A 16297-nucleotide genomic window follows, 5' to 3' on the forward strand; every position below is an offset into this window, starting at 1 on the left:
TGTTGAATTTGTGAAATGTGGAAATAAAATGCACATTTCTTTTATTTTTCCATTTTAGAGGCAAAATTTTGAGCACTTTCTTCAGCTTTATTTGACTGTATCCGAGTGTTGCAAATTTTGGGAAATGCTTTCGGTTTTTCTTGACCATGTCGCATATACCAACACCATTTTTAACTAAACAGGCTGCCAAATAAGGCTGGTGTACCAATTATCAGTATATAGGAGGTGGTTTTTACTGGATAATTTTCCATGAGCTTTTGTACCAGAAATATTTCACCGAGACACCAAGTGTTTATCTTGTGGTATATATTTGATAGAACCAGTGTAAACCAAAATGTTTAAAATAATTCTGGTTTCAAAATCACATGACAAAAACAGTTTTAGTCCAAATCGATGATGTTTTGAAGGCATATATTGACTGAATGATAACTTGCCCTTGAACAACATGAAAGACTCATCAATACACATTTTTTTGAAATGGTGAAAAATATGTAAAAAAATTTGGCATTTGGATTTTTACACATCTTGAATTTTCCATAGCCTATCATTTTGTGGTTGGTTGCCATTATCCACAAAATGTTTTTAAAAAAAAAAAAAAAAAAAAAAAATCGAAAAATTTGTGTGTATCTGTCACAAGTAAAAAATTTATTCAAATCATGAAATTTTTCAACCAGTACTTGGATATGGTAAGCTTCTTCACTGAGGCAACAACAAGTCCTGCCAATTGCTGTGTTTGTGTTTTGTTTTGAGTCTTGTTGCATCATTCTGGTTTCTTGTACAAAATTCATAATATTTATTGGTTTCATTTGTAATTATTTGTACTAGGCCCAAATAAAAAAATATGAAATCTTATTCTTCAGCATCGTCAGCCACATCAAACATATAACTTGCTCCTGCACCTACATTGTCAAACTTACACGCTTTCAGCTGAAATTTGTCAAAGTATCTCCAATGAAAACTTACATGTTCATAGCCAAAACTATTGCTGAATTTACTATTAGATTTGATTACATTTTTGTTTATGTCACTATTTCCTATATTTTTCTTGCCACTTTCAAAATTGCTGGATAATAAACATCCACTAGTACTAGTACCACTGCTATCGTTGTCGATACTATCTTCAACTTCAAATCTTGCTGTTTGTTTGTAGACGTCGATCCACGAGTTATATAAAATCACATTATTCCAGAACAAAAATGCACACAAGATCTTGATGCAGCGACCTTAATAGAACTGATATAAAACCTCAAAAACGTATTATTGGGGGTTTACATAGCCCAGTCACCCTTACATGAGGTGTCGATGGACATAAACCAATCAAACTTATTTCAAAAGCATAAAAATGCACACAAATCTCATCCTTATTATAGTTCGACCACCTCATCCGCGACCATGAACGCAAAACACATGCGCCATTCAGACCAAATTATTCTCAAAATAGGGTGGAAGGATGGGAGCAGAGAAATTCTTTCTTTTCAGAGAAGAAAAGACTTTCACATTGCAGCAAGTAATAATGCCCTTTTGGATAAGTCTATGTGTTTTGGTAGAACACCAGCCAAGGTTGCGTTGGAGACGGTAGAACTATCGAACTGTCCTTAAAATCTCCAAAACCTATCATTGGAGGTTGACAGAGCCCAGCTACACTTACGTGAGGTGTCGACGGACATAAACCATTGGACACCCGGGCAGAATTTCATTTTTTCTATTGCGGTGATGTACAAATACAAACAGATAGAATGCTTACATTGCATTATTTATTATACAAAATTGGAAAGCAAAACAAAATTTTATTATTTTTTCAGGGCATTTACAGTGTTATATGATTAGTTATTTATTATGTTACAATTAGCTTATTTTTGAGTCAATTTTGTATTTATAAATAGGAATAATAAATAATTGTTGTTTTATAATTGCTCACTGATGGCAAAATGTTGCTCAACAACCACTTTAAAACTGCAATACGTCTACTGATGATTGCTGGAACATATGGCAGATTAGGTAAATCGTTTATTGACAACTGCCATAATCTTGGTTTCAATTTTATTCAATTTAACATTGGGGGAAACCACAGTTTGACATACATTTTCAGTTATGCTACTGATTCTGAGGGGATCAGATCCAAATTCCTCTTTTTCAAATGGGGGGGGGGGAGGCTGCAGAATTGTTTCCTTGAAAATGTTTACTACAAATTAAGGTTGCTTTCAGGTCTAATTTTAAATTTTGCATTACCAAGCTCTCTTCCAGCGAGGGATGCTCTCAGGATGAAGATTACATGTACAGCATTTGTCAAATAATTTCCAGAAACATTATGAACAGTTCATTAACAAACATTTACCTAATTAAAATGCTGTAAAATGCCTATTTATATGTTTCTAATTGTATTTAATTAGTTAAATTCCATTGCTATTTTGAAGGATATTTTTTCTCATTGTTTAATGTTATCAAAATAGCCGTGGACAAATGTGATCACAATTAAGCAGTGACTACCACATACATAAAAAATATGTTTTCTTTAAAAGTAAAAATAAAATCATTTCTGAAATAAATTACCTTTATATGTGTCTTAATATGATGAATTGACTGTGTGTAACTGCATATGTGCATTGTTAAAAGCTTTAAAACACAAAATAAACTCATAAAAATACAAATACAGCAAACTCATTCCTCAGCAACCCACCTTATGACATCAGAAATATATATAATATATGACATTAGAAATTTTTCTAATTATATTAAAAATAAAAATCTTTATAAAAATTACTAATTTGATACAAAATAAATGATATATATTTTATTAAAAACATATAAAGTATTTAAAAGAACATACATTATACACAACATCTGTTCAAATCCTTACCAACCTTTACTTTCCCCAACTACATATACTTCCAGTTATAAAAATATTTTAAATGATGAGTATAAAAGAAGCATATTTATTTAAAGCATTATTGCATACTATATTGTATGACACATTACTGTTGTTCTCCTCACGCACACGAGGATTGTGTTTTCACTTAAAAAAATAAATAAATAAATAAATAAATAATAAAATAAATCAGTGAATTGCAAAAATTGGAAACTGAACACATATTCAACATTATTCTACTGTATTGCATGATATTGGAGTGCTATTATTAAAAGCTTACTGCTATTGTTATTACTTGTATTACAAGTATAGAAGTATGTGAATGCTGGGAACTGAGCAAGATAGTCACTTTAACAAGGAAGTACCAAACTATGCATTTCATCATTACCTTTTTATAAACATTACAGTTTCCTTATACACCAGAGAACACATACTTCATGAAAATTAACCAAATCATTACGTGAAGAAGTACAGAAGGGGGGGAAATATTCCGCATTTACATACTACTGAGGAAATTGTTTTGATCAGTGCAAATAAAGAACTATACATACCTCTTTCAATGGTTGATACCTAGATCCTTCAGGTATTTGAAGTACTTTCAGCTATTTAAAAAAAGGGGGGCCTTTTTCAGATAATGTAAAATTATTACAATATATATATATTAATGCAATCAAATTAAGTACCATTTAGGATACTTTTTTAACTAAAACTACTAAAAAAGGAAATATTTTTTGTCTTTATGTACATGCACACGTGCATTCATATACAGTCAAAAGTCGTTAATTCGGACCTCAAAGCTACAAACTTTCTGATGCGCACAGGCGTTTACAAGAGCGCGTAAGACCTTTACGGCTGCGAATATGTTTGTGCGCATGCGCGTTTAATGTGTAACGAAGGTATAAGCTGAGCTAAAATTATCTAATTCAGTTAATGTTGCAGATTGCGTTGTTTCTGAATCTTCGAATTGGATCCGGCTTATTATTTTTTGCAGACTGTTAGAGCAATTTCATAAAAGTAAGCTTAAACTTTTGATTATGTCAAATAGAATTTCCGATATATATTTACTAATATGTAATTTGTATCTACAAAGCGAAAGTATGTTTTGAAATCCAAAATCTGTTTATCAATTCCACGCCGCGGATTGGAAGTTGATCTGTCAGCACTATCCTTATCTTCAGGGCAGATATTTTATTTGGCTTATAATTTCTTACTAAGTGTAGTATTTCATCTTGATGTACTCCGTCTTTGATATGATTTAAATCAAGTTCCTCGTCATTATAATTCGCTTCCGATAGTGAAGAAAGTGACCCAGAGGTTATTGAAAACGAAAACATTTCGATTGACAAGTAAGTCGGTATTCTCGGCACAGCAATTATGGGACTTAAACAGCGGAACTTTATAACTGAACAAGAAATTATGGCTGTTTATAGAATTAAAGAGAAATTATTATCACAGAAAACGAAGCAACTTAAACAACTTACATTGAAATAAATGTTTAATAAAGTAAACAAATAAATATTAAGTTTTTTTTTTTTTTTTGTAAATTTTGATACCCTTTAGATCATAATTGTTCTTTATTTCATAAATTACAGTTTCATATTTTAAATTTTATAATTTCTGCATGCCATCTTACCAGATTTAAAGGGATGATCTATAATCCAGAAAAATCGATAATCCGGAATCGCCGAAGTCTCGACGAGTCCGGATTAACGACTTTTGACTGTATATATATATATACAGAGACACACAATAATATATACGCACAAAGTTTTAATTTATCAGCGTATTAAGTCTTTTTTTTAATTTTGTTATTTCTATTCTAAAAATATAGAATACTTATAATAAATCTTATTGAAGTGGATAATTATAAATTAATTCCTATCATATGATTCTTATTTAACATAAATGGAGCTTGCACTTACATAATGGCAAAAGTAAAAATAAAATCTTCAATTACAGTCACACTGCAACTTTTAGAAAGCAATAATATTAATATTATAGCATGGTCTACTATTTGAAAATAAACTTTATTATTTTTAACCTAACTTCAAACTTTTAATCTAACTTCTAGTTTTTAATCTAATTAGACGATCTTAACTTTTCTCTCACTTTCTTTTGTCTAGCCAACGTGTAGATTGCTGCTTCACATTTTTGATAAATGCAACATTTTAAACACATGAAACATAATTACTGAACAACTGAAGCACTTCTTGCACCCATCTGACCATATACAAATGTTATACCAAAAATAACCTATATCAACTTACACGACAGAACCTCCTTCATTATTAGACCCAAAATTTGATCATATTGTTGCATGTGTAAGGGATGTGGATCATATCGTTGCAAGACTTTACACCAAATTTGGTGACAAAAATTAGTCACTAAAAACTTTGCCGGCTTGGTGAAATCTCACTAATTTAGCAACACGTAATCAGTGTTAAATACACTTGCCCCTGTATTCTTACTTTTCTGGTAAAGCTTTGCTTCTTTAGATTTTTAAGTTACATTACACACACATACGAAAGCGAGCGGGGGGAAGCCTACAATTTCACTACAATTATTTACATGTGTATAAAATTCATAACAATATAGGATTGGATTATTCAGTTTTGGCAAAGCACACGAGGGCTATCTGCCTAAAGGGAGGGATGCCTTTCGTGGAGGACTTTCCAAGGGAAACTGGCTCGTATACACGTTACACATGGGGAAAACCACGAAAATGCCCATGCAGCCAGCCCGTTCGCAGGATTTGAACCTTGGACCGAACTACCAGTGTTCAGCCTCTTTACTGCTCGAACAATATAGATATATATATATACAGTCAAAAGTCTTTAATACGGACTCACCGGGACTTCGGCAATTCCAGATTATCGGTTTTTCCGGATTATAGATCACCAGTTTAAATCTGGTAAGATGGCATGCAGAAATTATAAAATTAAAAATATGAAATAAAGAGCAATTATGATCTAAAGGGTATCAAAATTTACAAAAAAAAAAACTTAATATTTATTTGTTTACTTTATTAAACATTTCTTTCAACGCGCGCATGTGTAAAGCAGACATTACGCATTGTCGAAATTAGAAAATTGCAACCAGAAAACTATTTGATGTGTATTCGTGATATTTATAATGACGAGGAATTTGATTTAAATCATACCAAAGATGGAGTACAATGAGATGAAATACTACATTTAGTAAGAAATTATAAGCCAAATAAAATAAAAACATCTGCCCTGAAGATAAGGATAGTGCTGACAGATCAACTTCCAGTTCATTGCATGCCGCGACGCCCCCCCCCCTTGCAGAGCAGCGCGAAATTGATAAACAGATTTCGGAATGGTTAGAGAAACAAATCACCTCTCTGTCACTTTCTTCATGCCTTTATCCATTTTTTTTTGCGCCAATTCCATTTTTTGTTTGATGGACATCGAAATATGCTTTCGCTTTGTAGATCCTTCAGCAGCTCCAGAATCAAAAATTCTTTTTGACATAATCGAAAGTTCAGGCTTACTTTTATAAAATTGCTCAAACAGTCTGCAAAAAATAATAAGCCGCATCTAATTAGAAGATTACGGAACAACGCAATCTGCAACATTAATTGAAATAGAAAATTTTAGCTCAGCTTATACCGTCCGTTATACATTAAATACGCATGCGTAAACACATATGCGCATGCATAAACACATATGTGCATGCATAAAGGTATTATGCGTTTACGCATGCACAGAAAGTTTGTAGCTTTGAGGTCCTGTTTATAGATCATTTCGGATTATGGACGTCCGGATTAAAGACTTTTGACTGTATATATAGTAATAATAACTTATATTCGCACTAAATGGATTTAAGTTCATACAACATTATATATATAGCCAGTATCTCACTTATCTCTGACTCTAAGTGAGATTCTGGCTAGTATCTCTGACTAGCCAGTATGTCACTTACAGAAACTAAACAATTATTATTTTTTTAAAAGAAGTCAATTGTTTGTTGCTTATATGTTTTTTTTTTTTCTGACCCTTTTGGAAAAAAAATAATTAAAATTTGGGACCTGCTCTTAACATAACTGCACTACACAGTATTTACAATCTACGAGATCCTTCATTAAACCTCTGACCAGCACAGGTTTTCAGATCCATCATGAAGATCTGCATTTACACAACCTTTATTAGCTAAATAAGTATATTTACTTATTTTAGTCTTTATTTTCATAAATTTAATTTATAAAAATGGCATTTTTTTTATTAAAGAAAGTAAGAAACAGGGTTCGTACACACTTCTGCATGAGGAAATTAAGTACTTTAAAGGAACATCAATGAAAAAAATTAAGGAGCCATCAAACAAATAGGAACTCAATAAACTAAAGCAATTATCTACACACAAACTTCACTTTCGTAATTTGTAAGAGTTATAAAAAAAAAAAAAAAAAAAAAAAAAGGATCCTGTATGTAGGATACACTATTATTAATCAGAATCTAATATTTAACTGAATTACAAAACAAGGTGAAAAATAAAATTAACTCCACAAATTTTTTCAAGTAATTAACATTAAATTATAAAATTTCTTAAAATATTTATATTTTATATTTATTATTGATATTTTCAAGCAGAATATTTTAAAACATATTTTTAAGACTTTAATATGTGGCTTTTTACTTAAGTGCAATAACAGCTTTAAATTTATTTATCTTTTATGCCTCATTTTGTCATATGCTTGCTCAGTCAGAATTATATGCAAATTTTATGTCAAGTGGCATAAGTTAAACTGTGAAGTATAATAATTAGCATGACTCATGACAGAAGCTTGGCTATTGCCACCACAACTGCTTGCTTAGAAATAGAGAGTTGCTGACTAGAACAGAAGTGAACACCTGATGTTGGTAAGCATTGGAAGTTAGTCACACTTTGACTCAGTTAGTGTCAGAACTTTCAGTATTTTTGCCTAATTATTCCACAGTTTTACAAATCTACACTAAACATCTTTTTTATTTATTTATTTTTTTTTTTAAATATAAACACTAATTTCTATTTCCAAAAGTAAACCTGAAATTAATTTTTTTAATAAAAAGCAGAAAGCAAACTATTAGGATACAGAATTCATCTCCCTCCAAAAAGATGATCATTTAGTCATAAACTGCAACTTTAAAACAAAATGCTGTAAATGATGACTAAGTAAAATTAAGTAAAATATCAACCATTAAAGTTCCTATCAGAAAATCGTATTTAATTTTTAAAATTGCTTTTAAGGACTGATTATTAATGATTATGAATTTTTAGATAGAATGTTTAAATAGAACCTTTTTTTTTTTTTTTTTTTCCTTATAGATGTAGACCTCTAGGTCTTTTATGGTGAATTTATCAAGACTGGAAAACATTGACATTCACACCTTCATTGTTTAAAAATTTGCTTGATGAGAAGAAAAGACAATGATTACCACATACTAGTCTAATAAATTTTCAATCAAACTAAATAAATAGGTATGCACATTATATAATTTAAATTGATAAAATAATTTGAATTATTTCTTGGAATAATTTATCGGTCTTATAACATGATTTAAAGCTATTAAAAATTATCTGATGGAGGAAATAAACAAGGCAGATAGCCTAACAAATTTAATAGAATTCAATAAACACTAATTAACAGTATTTTTAATTCTCCGATTTATTTATTTATTCATTTTACTTAAGCTGGATACAACGCTTTACATGAAAAGAAATAAAGGGACTCCAATTTGTAAATTAATGAAGGAAATATACTATAAATATACAATATAATATAAATTCACAGTATACAGAATAAAACTGAAAAATGCTACCTAATTATTAACTATAAGGAAGAAAAGAAATAGTATAAATAAATTCATATAGAATAAGAAACAAAAAATGCATAGTCTAATGATATTATATTCATTATAGTCTAACAACTGACAATAAGGTATAACATCTCCATTTAGCTTTCAGTATTTACCTGTTGCCTCATTACTCTAGCTGGATTAGTTAACATTTCATAATTAGCTTCTGGTTCCTTTTTCTCATCTTTCTTCTCCTCTGTTTCTTTATCTGTATCTTCTTTTTTATCTTTCACAGAATCTTTTCCAGATTCTTTAGATGATGTATCTTTAGAATCCTTTGATGTGGATTCTTTTTCACTTTCTTTCTTTTCTTCATCCTATATTGAAACAGAGGAATTTTATTCATAAAATGCTAATAAAAACAAAATTTGTAAATGGAAGGAATATTGTAGCATGTAATAACAATTCAGATAGTCAGAGTTTGGATAATTGGAGTTGTACTGTACATAGAGTAATATAGATCTGATAAATTTTCTAGACCATTTTATATTTTGGAGCCATCTCTTCAATATAAAATTTCAAGCCCAAATAAGTAACATCACAGATAGAAATGTGCTGTTCTTCAACGAATTTTTATATAACCATTTTCATGACTAGTTTTTTATTTATTTATTTATTTTATTATATTTTTTTTGAAATATTTTACTAAATTTTAGTTGACAGCAACATCTCCATACTTTCTCAGACTGTTTCAAAATTTGAAAAATTATTGTTTTGGATACTGAACTATTTTTGTAACATTTTAAGTTTGGCTTCCTCTGGCCTAACAATTACAAAAACAAGCTATTTTTCTTTTTTCTTTCCCCCCCTTAATAGTTTTACCAATACCATTCTTTACAGTTTTACGCTTATATGATACATTTGTTTCATTCTTATTTGGGACACCTTTTATACGTTAATGCAAGAAATTAATGTCTAATAAAATTTTTAATAAAATAGTCTTTTCTTTTACTTTCGTACTATATGTTGCCCATTCTTTTGCTAAACATAGCAACGAAACCTTAAAAGAGCAATTATACATATTAATGTTCACGTAGAAACGTCTCGAAATTTTAAAATTGGTTGCATGAAATCACCAACATGGTGGTAAAATGTGGGCCTTATAGAACTTGTATATACAGGGAAAAGCAAGATATTTCCTTTTAATCACAATCTTATTAGTGAAATCCTTTAATCCCCTTATTAAACATTTGCCTTTAATTACTCTCAGACAATGAAAATAATACATCGTAATAAAATTATATTTTACACATTAAACAGCATATTTAAGTTTTTAAAGGGGGAAAATTACTTTTCAGTATTTAAAAGTTTTTGCAATTTGAATGGTTTCTAAGAGCATGCATGATTTTCAGTAAATTATAAAATGCTGGTATTGAAGAATGCAGGTGATTCATTTCGGATTTCTTATTTTAGAAAATCTTAACTGCATATACTACGTATTTGCATAAAAATAAAAATTTTGCTAAGCAAAGTGATAGTAATAATTAAAATTTTTGAGCCTCTATTAAATATTTTTTTAATATAAATACTTTATTCAGATGCTTCCTAACATTTTTAGATCCTTAATACAGCCACCAGCATGTATACTAGGTGGTTTTATCTTTATATTAATTACATTAATTTCATAATTCAGTTCTAATATTGAATTGTGCATAGTATGATACACAGTGTATTTATTTTATATATTGCTGTAAGCTGATGATTATCATTTTGTTAATATTAATGGTATCAGCAATGTGACCATCTCTAGTGTATTTGTGTTAGATCTAGTATTAAAAAAAAAATTAATAAAGCAAAACAATAAGCTTTTTGTTGGCCAGTTAAACTAATTAAAAGGCATGTTAACATTATTCTTGGCAAAATGCATAGTTTCTAGCCGTTTGACTGCTACGCGGCGCAAAAGTGCTGCGTTCATTTGTCTCGAAAACTGCGATGCAGCGCCATCGCGCTGCGAATTTCAGTGTGTCTTTGTTGCTACGTGGGTGTAAACGTACATAGTCTGACCTTACGCGTACTTTGTAACACGAGTGCATTCTAAAATAACAACTGCGTTGCGGTTTTCGAGACAAATGAACGCAGCACTTTTGCGCCGCGTAGCAGTCAAACGGTTAGAAAGTCTTTTGATTATCTACTTTAGAAATTATGCCACACTAACTCTCATGTTCTCAACCTAAATAAGTTAAGAGGTAAGAAATGAAAATCTGTAGAAAAAGGAAAAATGAATTAGATGCATTCCTTTATACATCTGCTTGAAGTAATTATGAAATTTAATAGAGAAAATTCAACACAGGCATTTATAATAATTGATATCTTGTAATAAAACAGGAGCACAGGTGAGTTAATTTTAAATTTATATAACAGAAGACCTTTTTCTCATCTCAAGAGCAGCCACCACTCATCACATCTTTAAATAAATTTTAAAGATACGATTCCAATTTTAAATAAATCTTTAATAAATGATTTCAAAATGAACCTCATTTTAGTTCTTTTAAAACCTTTATTCTTTACATGTAATTTTTTTTTTTTTCTTAGATACAGTGTTCTCTCGTCACTTCGAGCTTCATGTTTTGCTGCTTCAGTACTTGGCGGGTTTTTCCAAAATATTCATCAAAAAATAAAAAAATACAACCAAACAAAGAGATGAGTTGACCCAGAGTACGCACCACGGGCTCTCATAAAGGTGCGTGATTGGTTTCTGGTGCGACATCGACCAATGAGAGTACGAGTACATTTATCCCTGTGAGTTGATTGTCTGCTTATCATCGCAGCCTCACTTAGCACTCTTGTCCATGATATTGACTGTCTCGCATACTGTATTTTAGTGTGGCGATAACTTTGTTTTATTGATTAAGCCTTTATAATGTAGCCTAAGTGCTGTGCCCCTGCGAAAGCTTCCTCTGAGGCGCCCAAGAGGAAGAAGATGACGACCATCAGCGAAAAAGTGAAACTTTAAGATATGATCAAAGACAGATATTGTGCAACATGGCAAGAGCAATGCAACAATTTGCACAAGACATTGACGACAATATGGTTCGAGCTGTTGAGTTCAGCAATTGTGTTGATGAGGTTATGTCCTTGTACAGAGGAATTTTGAAGGAAAAGAAAAAACAAAGACAACTATCCATCACCATGTTTCTCTCCAAGGTAAAGTCCCGATTCTACTATCAGCGCCTCCAGTAGAAGAGTCTCCGATTGAGCCTAAAGCTTCTACGAGTCAAGTGAGAGCCTCTCCTCTGCCAACACAAGACTCTTCGGCTCTCTCAGAAAGCAATGTTGATTAATGTTTATTACTGTATAAGGTTCTGTAATTAACCTTATTAATTAGCACTGACACGTTTAAGTAAATACATATACTGTTGTAATTTTTGTCTTAAATGTGTAAAGTATAAATACTTTTTACATATTTAAAACATTCTTGTACCCGCATACACGAAAATTCCTAGAGGCAAATCGTACTTCACGGTTTTTCAGCTTTTGCGGAAGGTTCTGGTCCCCATTAACCGCAAAAAACGAGGGATCTCTGTATAGTGAATTCAAAAATTCCATTTATTACTGACAAATTTTATTTATTAGTGAATCTTGTATCTCAGTTTTGAAGAATTTTAAACAGGTAGATCCCATTCACAAAAAATTCTGTCAAATAAAAACACAACACAGCCTCCCCCCAAAAAAAATCCAATACTGAATTATTGAATGCACATGTGAACAAAAAAGATAACAATAAAAAGAATAATTCTGAACATCTCATCTACACAGAAAATGAAATTAACAACAATCATACCACTTCCATTTTTTCTTCACGTTCTTTCTTTTCTACTTCCTTCTTGCGAGCTTTAGCAGTGATTGAAAGAACTGCTGTTGTAACCTTTTCTCTTTCCTTCTCTTTCTTTTCTTCTAAAGGTGGTGGGTAAGCATATGTAGAAGGTTTGGCATTTGAGCGAAATTCCATTTTAGGCATCTAAAGCAAAGTTATCAGCAATAAATCAAAAGTTTTCTGATTGTAAAAATGTCAGATACTACAATAATCAAAAAAATAAAAAAATTTCTAGTCTCACCTTTAAGTCTGCATTTAGCCCAATTATTGCAGTTGGAGTAAATGCTAAGGACAAAAAATGTGATAAAGAAAACCAATACCAAAACTGAGCAAAGACTAGCATTCCCACAACTGCTGCCATGTTTGTGTGTCCTGTCCTAGACTGAAGAGAGATTGTAACATTTCGTCCACCTAAGAAACATTCAGATTTTAAATGATTAGAACATGAGACACAAAATATGGCTGTAAACCTAAAAGGAGTATTCAGTAACTTCTAAGTAAATGTAATATTTGTGGGATCATGAAAATATGATTCATACACATTTCTTTACATGGAAATTAAGAACTTTTAAAGACGAACAATGAAAAAGATAAAGGCCTGTAAGCACAAAGAAGTGAAGAAGTTATTAATGCAACTACTTGCAGTCTACCAAGATTGTTGTAAGAATAAAATAAAAACATGTAGAATGCTTATTATTATTACAGAATGAATTATTATGAAACATAATCAAATATTTAACATAACTAATAAAAGAAGCTTGAAAATGCCACTATGCTATCTTGGAAGTAAGGAAGTTGAATGCTGTTTAGTCTTGAGTCTTAGCATTCAGGAGAAGGCATGGATCTATATAAGTATAAAGTACTTGTGACGAGGGCACTTAAAATACTGAACTGAAAGTCATCTCAAGAGGTTTGGAGGTAGGAAAAGAGCAGTGGGAGATTCCTAAAACCAACCCCTGGGCTCTTCTCCTTTAAAACTGAGATGGAACTTCCCCTTCTTCGCAAGTGTAACTCTCTGTTTTGACAACATTCTCAGTAGCGAGATGGCTAAATGATCAACGAGTTTCTGCCCTTTCTAACGAATGCATTAACTTGCAAGTGTCTGGTCATTCAAAATAACAAGAGTTTGAAAATAAAATTAACTCTCGACACATTTTCAAGCAGTTAACACTAAATTATGATTATAGTTTTTTAAAACACCTATAACTATCAAACATATTTTAAAGAAGTTTTATATGGTCACTATTAAAAAAATCCTTAATTATCTGTTAAAAGAAACGTTATTTAAATCCCAATCTAAGGGAATTTTGCTGTTTATAGCAACAAATAATTATGCATAAAATTTATTATGTGGTTTAAAAAAAAGATATTAAAACAATCATTGAAAGATACAAAAATTCCATAACGCTGCAAAGTACTTACGTCTTTATAATATGAAAATTTTTCAAATATTTTAACTAATCCATTCACTACATTTAAAACAGTTACTTTGAAAAACAAATCATTGTTTCTATTAGTTTTTGCATCATCTGCTACAGTATGTGTTAATTTATTATTTTCGATCATATTGCTTAAAAGAACTTCCTTTTACTTTATGCAATTAATTTTGTTCTCAATGAATTTTAGCTTCATTTTTGTATTTTATGATTTATGTAAAAAAAAAAAAAAAGTTATAAAAACTTTAAATGCTTAGAATAAGCAGAGTTGTTTATCTTATTTCATTAATAATAATAATAATTATAATAATAAATAAAAAAAATTCATGAAATGATACGATGTGTATTCAGATTTATAAAGTAAATCTTTTGAATTATCAATTTGCAATATCTTTGCACACAGAAATTTCTTTTTACAGATGTCTGTCCGTGTGACAAAATTTGAATTACTGTTGCAATTTTCCACACTTCTGACTAATGAAAATCACAAAATAACAGAAAAGAAAATAAGGGAAAGAGAAAGGTGTTGAGAGAAAGACATTAAGGGAAAAAAGTAGAAAAGGTACTTCCTTATTATTTCAGCTCCATTATTAAAATTGCAGTAACAGCCTTCTTGTTTCTGAGCTGTGAGAAAGCAGCAACCCTACTTTGAGCTCTTTGCAAACTGTTGCCAAACAGCTAGCCCCCCTAAACAAGAGTTACGAGAAAAGATATAAATAGGGTTACTGCTTTGGCACAATCCCTTAACAAGAGGGCTCTTGCTATCATTTATATAAGGGGACCTTAATAATAAGGAGGTGGTGCAGATAATTCAGATAACTTTATTTTCACTACTTTTTTACAATAATTTGCTAAACAATATGAAAAACTAATCATAAGTTTCTAGTAAAATATGTCTATTCTTGTAGGGTGCTAACTTGAATAGATCTAACTTAAAATTTCCTTAGACTCTACTATACTGCCAAGGGAGTTATCACTCCATCTGTGAAAGTGCTACAAAGTTCTAAAAACATATGTTTTTTTTTTTTTTAAACTGTAATGTAACAGATTCACAACAAGTGTACAAATTAAACTCTGGCACTTGTGGCTGTTTGATAACAGAAAAATTAATTTAAAAAATAAAGTGGATTAGTAGGAGACTACAGTAACTGGCCTAAACTAAGCATCATCTCAAACTTTAAAATGCACAATTTAACTCTGGCTAGCAAATCACTAATGTTGGAGTACTAACTTTAGCACAGATGGCCGAGTGGAGCTGTAAACTGTACACATTGCTGTCGAAAGCTTTATATTTAAAAATTCAAATCCTTCCCTTAAACAGTGATACCTCATTCACACCCTAGTGAGGGCTAAGTAAAGGAGAAGTGATAATACAGGTTTAAACCATTAAAAAAACAAAAAATTAATTAATATAAACCGTATATTCTGCCTTAATACTATTATTACATTTTCCATTCTGTCACAAACTTTTCCTAGATTCTAATAAAATACCTGTCAACTTTGTAAAAATAAAAATCAGAAGATTTTGAAAAAATTCAGAAAATAGCAAACAACGAATTTTACAGAAATAGTCTGAGTATTTTAAAAGAATTACACAGGGAAAAATACTTATAAAAACTTGAACAAATTAAATTTATTTGCACATAATTACATCAGTTCTTTTGTTTTGGCTAAAACGTAATTGAAAAATTCTGCTTTATTTATTATCTTTTTTAAATTTCAGAATCAAATATTCAAAAATCGCAAAAATGAAAGGCAAAGGACTTTTAAAACATGACAGATGGAAATATAAATTATTTAACAATATTTTTCTAAAAATCAAAACTTTAATATGTTATTTTTATATCATCAAAATAGCATTTTTATATGTTAAATTAATCATGAAATTCATAAACCACTATATCTAAGTTTCTGTACACAAATTGATCTTAAAATCAACAAACTTGGCAATGCACAACAAAAGAATTCATACTATACTAAAAAAGGGAAAAGGCTATTTTCTGCAGAATAAAGGGAACGAATTCAAATAATACCCCAAATTTCTGGTAACAGTATGTGCTTTAAATTCAAATTAGGCTACTGATCGCCAAAATTTTTATTTCCTTTAACCTTCTCCCTCCCCCCTAAAAAAGCAAAATTCAGAAAAAATTAGTTTTGCCCTCCATCAGATTTTTAAAATAACGCATTTTTTTAAGAATTATTAAAAATATATGAAAATTAGCATATGTGCTTTAAATTTTGCTAGAAGCTGTTAATTTAATAGAAAAATTGGCTTAACAGCCAACCACAACTGTCATTCCTTTTTAAAATTTTACTTTACTGATTT

General features: G+C 30.4%; 1 protein-coding gene and 1 long non-coding RNA gene across 2 annotated transcripts in view; one reads left to right on the forward strand and one right to left on the reverse strand.

The window, feature by feature from the left end:
* The window catches only part of LOC146997715 (uncharacterized), a 54949-nt gene extending 40716 nt beyond the window's left edge, over nt 1–14233 (forward strand). The window contains exon 3 of the long non-coding RNA XR_015040801.1: nt 11254–14233. This is a non-coding gene — a long non-coding RNA (uncharacterized LOC146997715). The remainder of the gene's footprint in view (nt 1–11253) is intronic.
* Nucleotides 1–16297, reverse strand: part of Rpn2 (Regulatory particle non-ATPase 2) — a 137046-nt gene that overhangs the window by 6802 nt on the left and 113947 nt on the right. Inside the window, exons 17-20 of the mRNA XM_035361533.2 lie at nt 12777–12946; nt 12503–12679; nt 8838–9038; nt 3418–3468 (exon numbers count right to left, since the gene is read on the reverse strand). Coding sequence (XP_035217424.1) covers nt 3418–3468; nt 8838–9038; nt 12503–12679; nt 12777–12946 — 599 coding nt within the window. The remainder of the gene's footprint in view (nt 1–3417; nt 3469–8837; nt 9039–12502; nt 12680–12776; nt 12947–16297) is intronic.

The sequence above is a fragment of the Stegodyphus dumicola genome, chromosome 4, assembly GCF_044657685.1.
Source record: "Stegodyphus dumicola isolate Sdum_Otavi_A_Nest chromosome 4, ASM4465768v1".
In the NCBI taxonomy this organism is placed as follows: Eukaryota; Metazoa; Arthropoda; class Arachnida; order Araneae; family Eresidae; genus Stegodyphus; species Stegodyphus dumicola.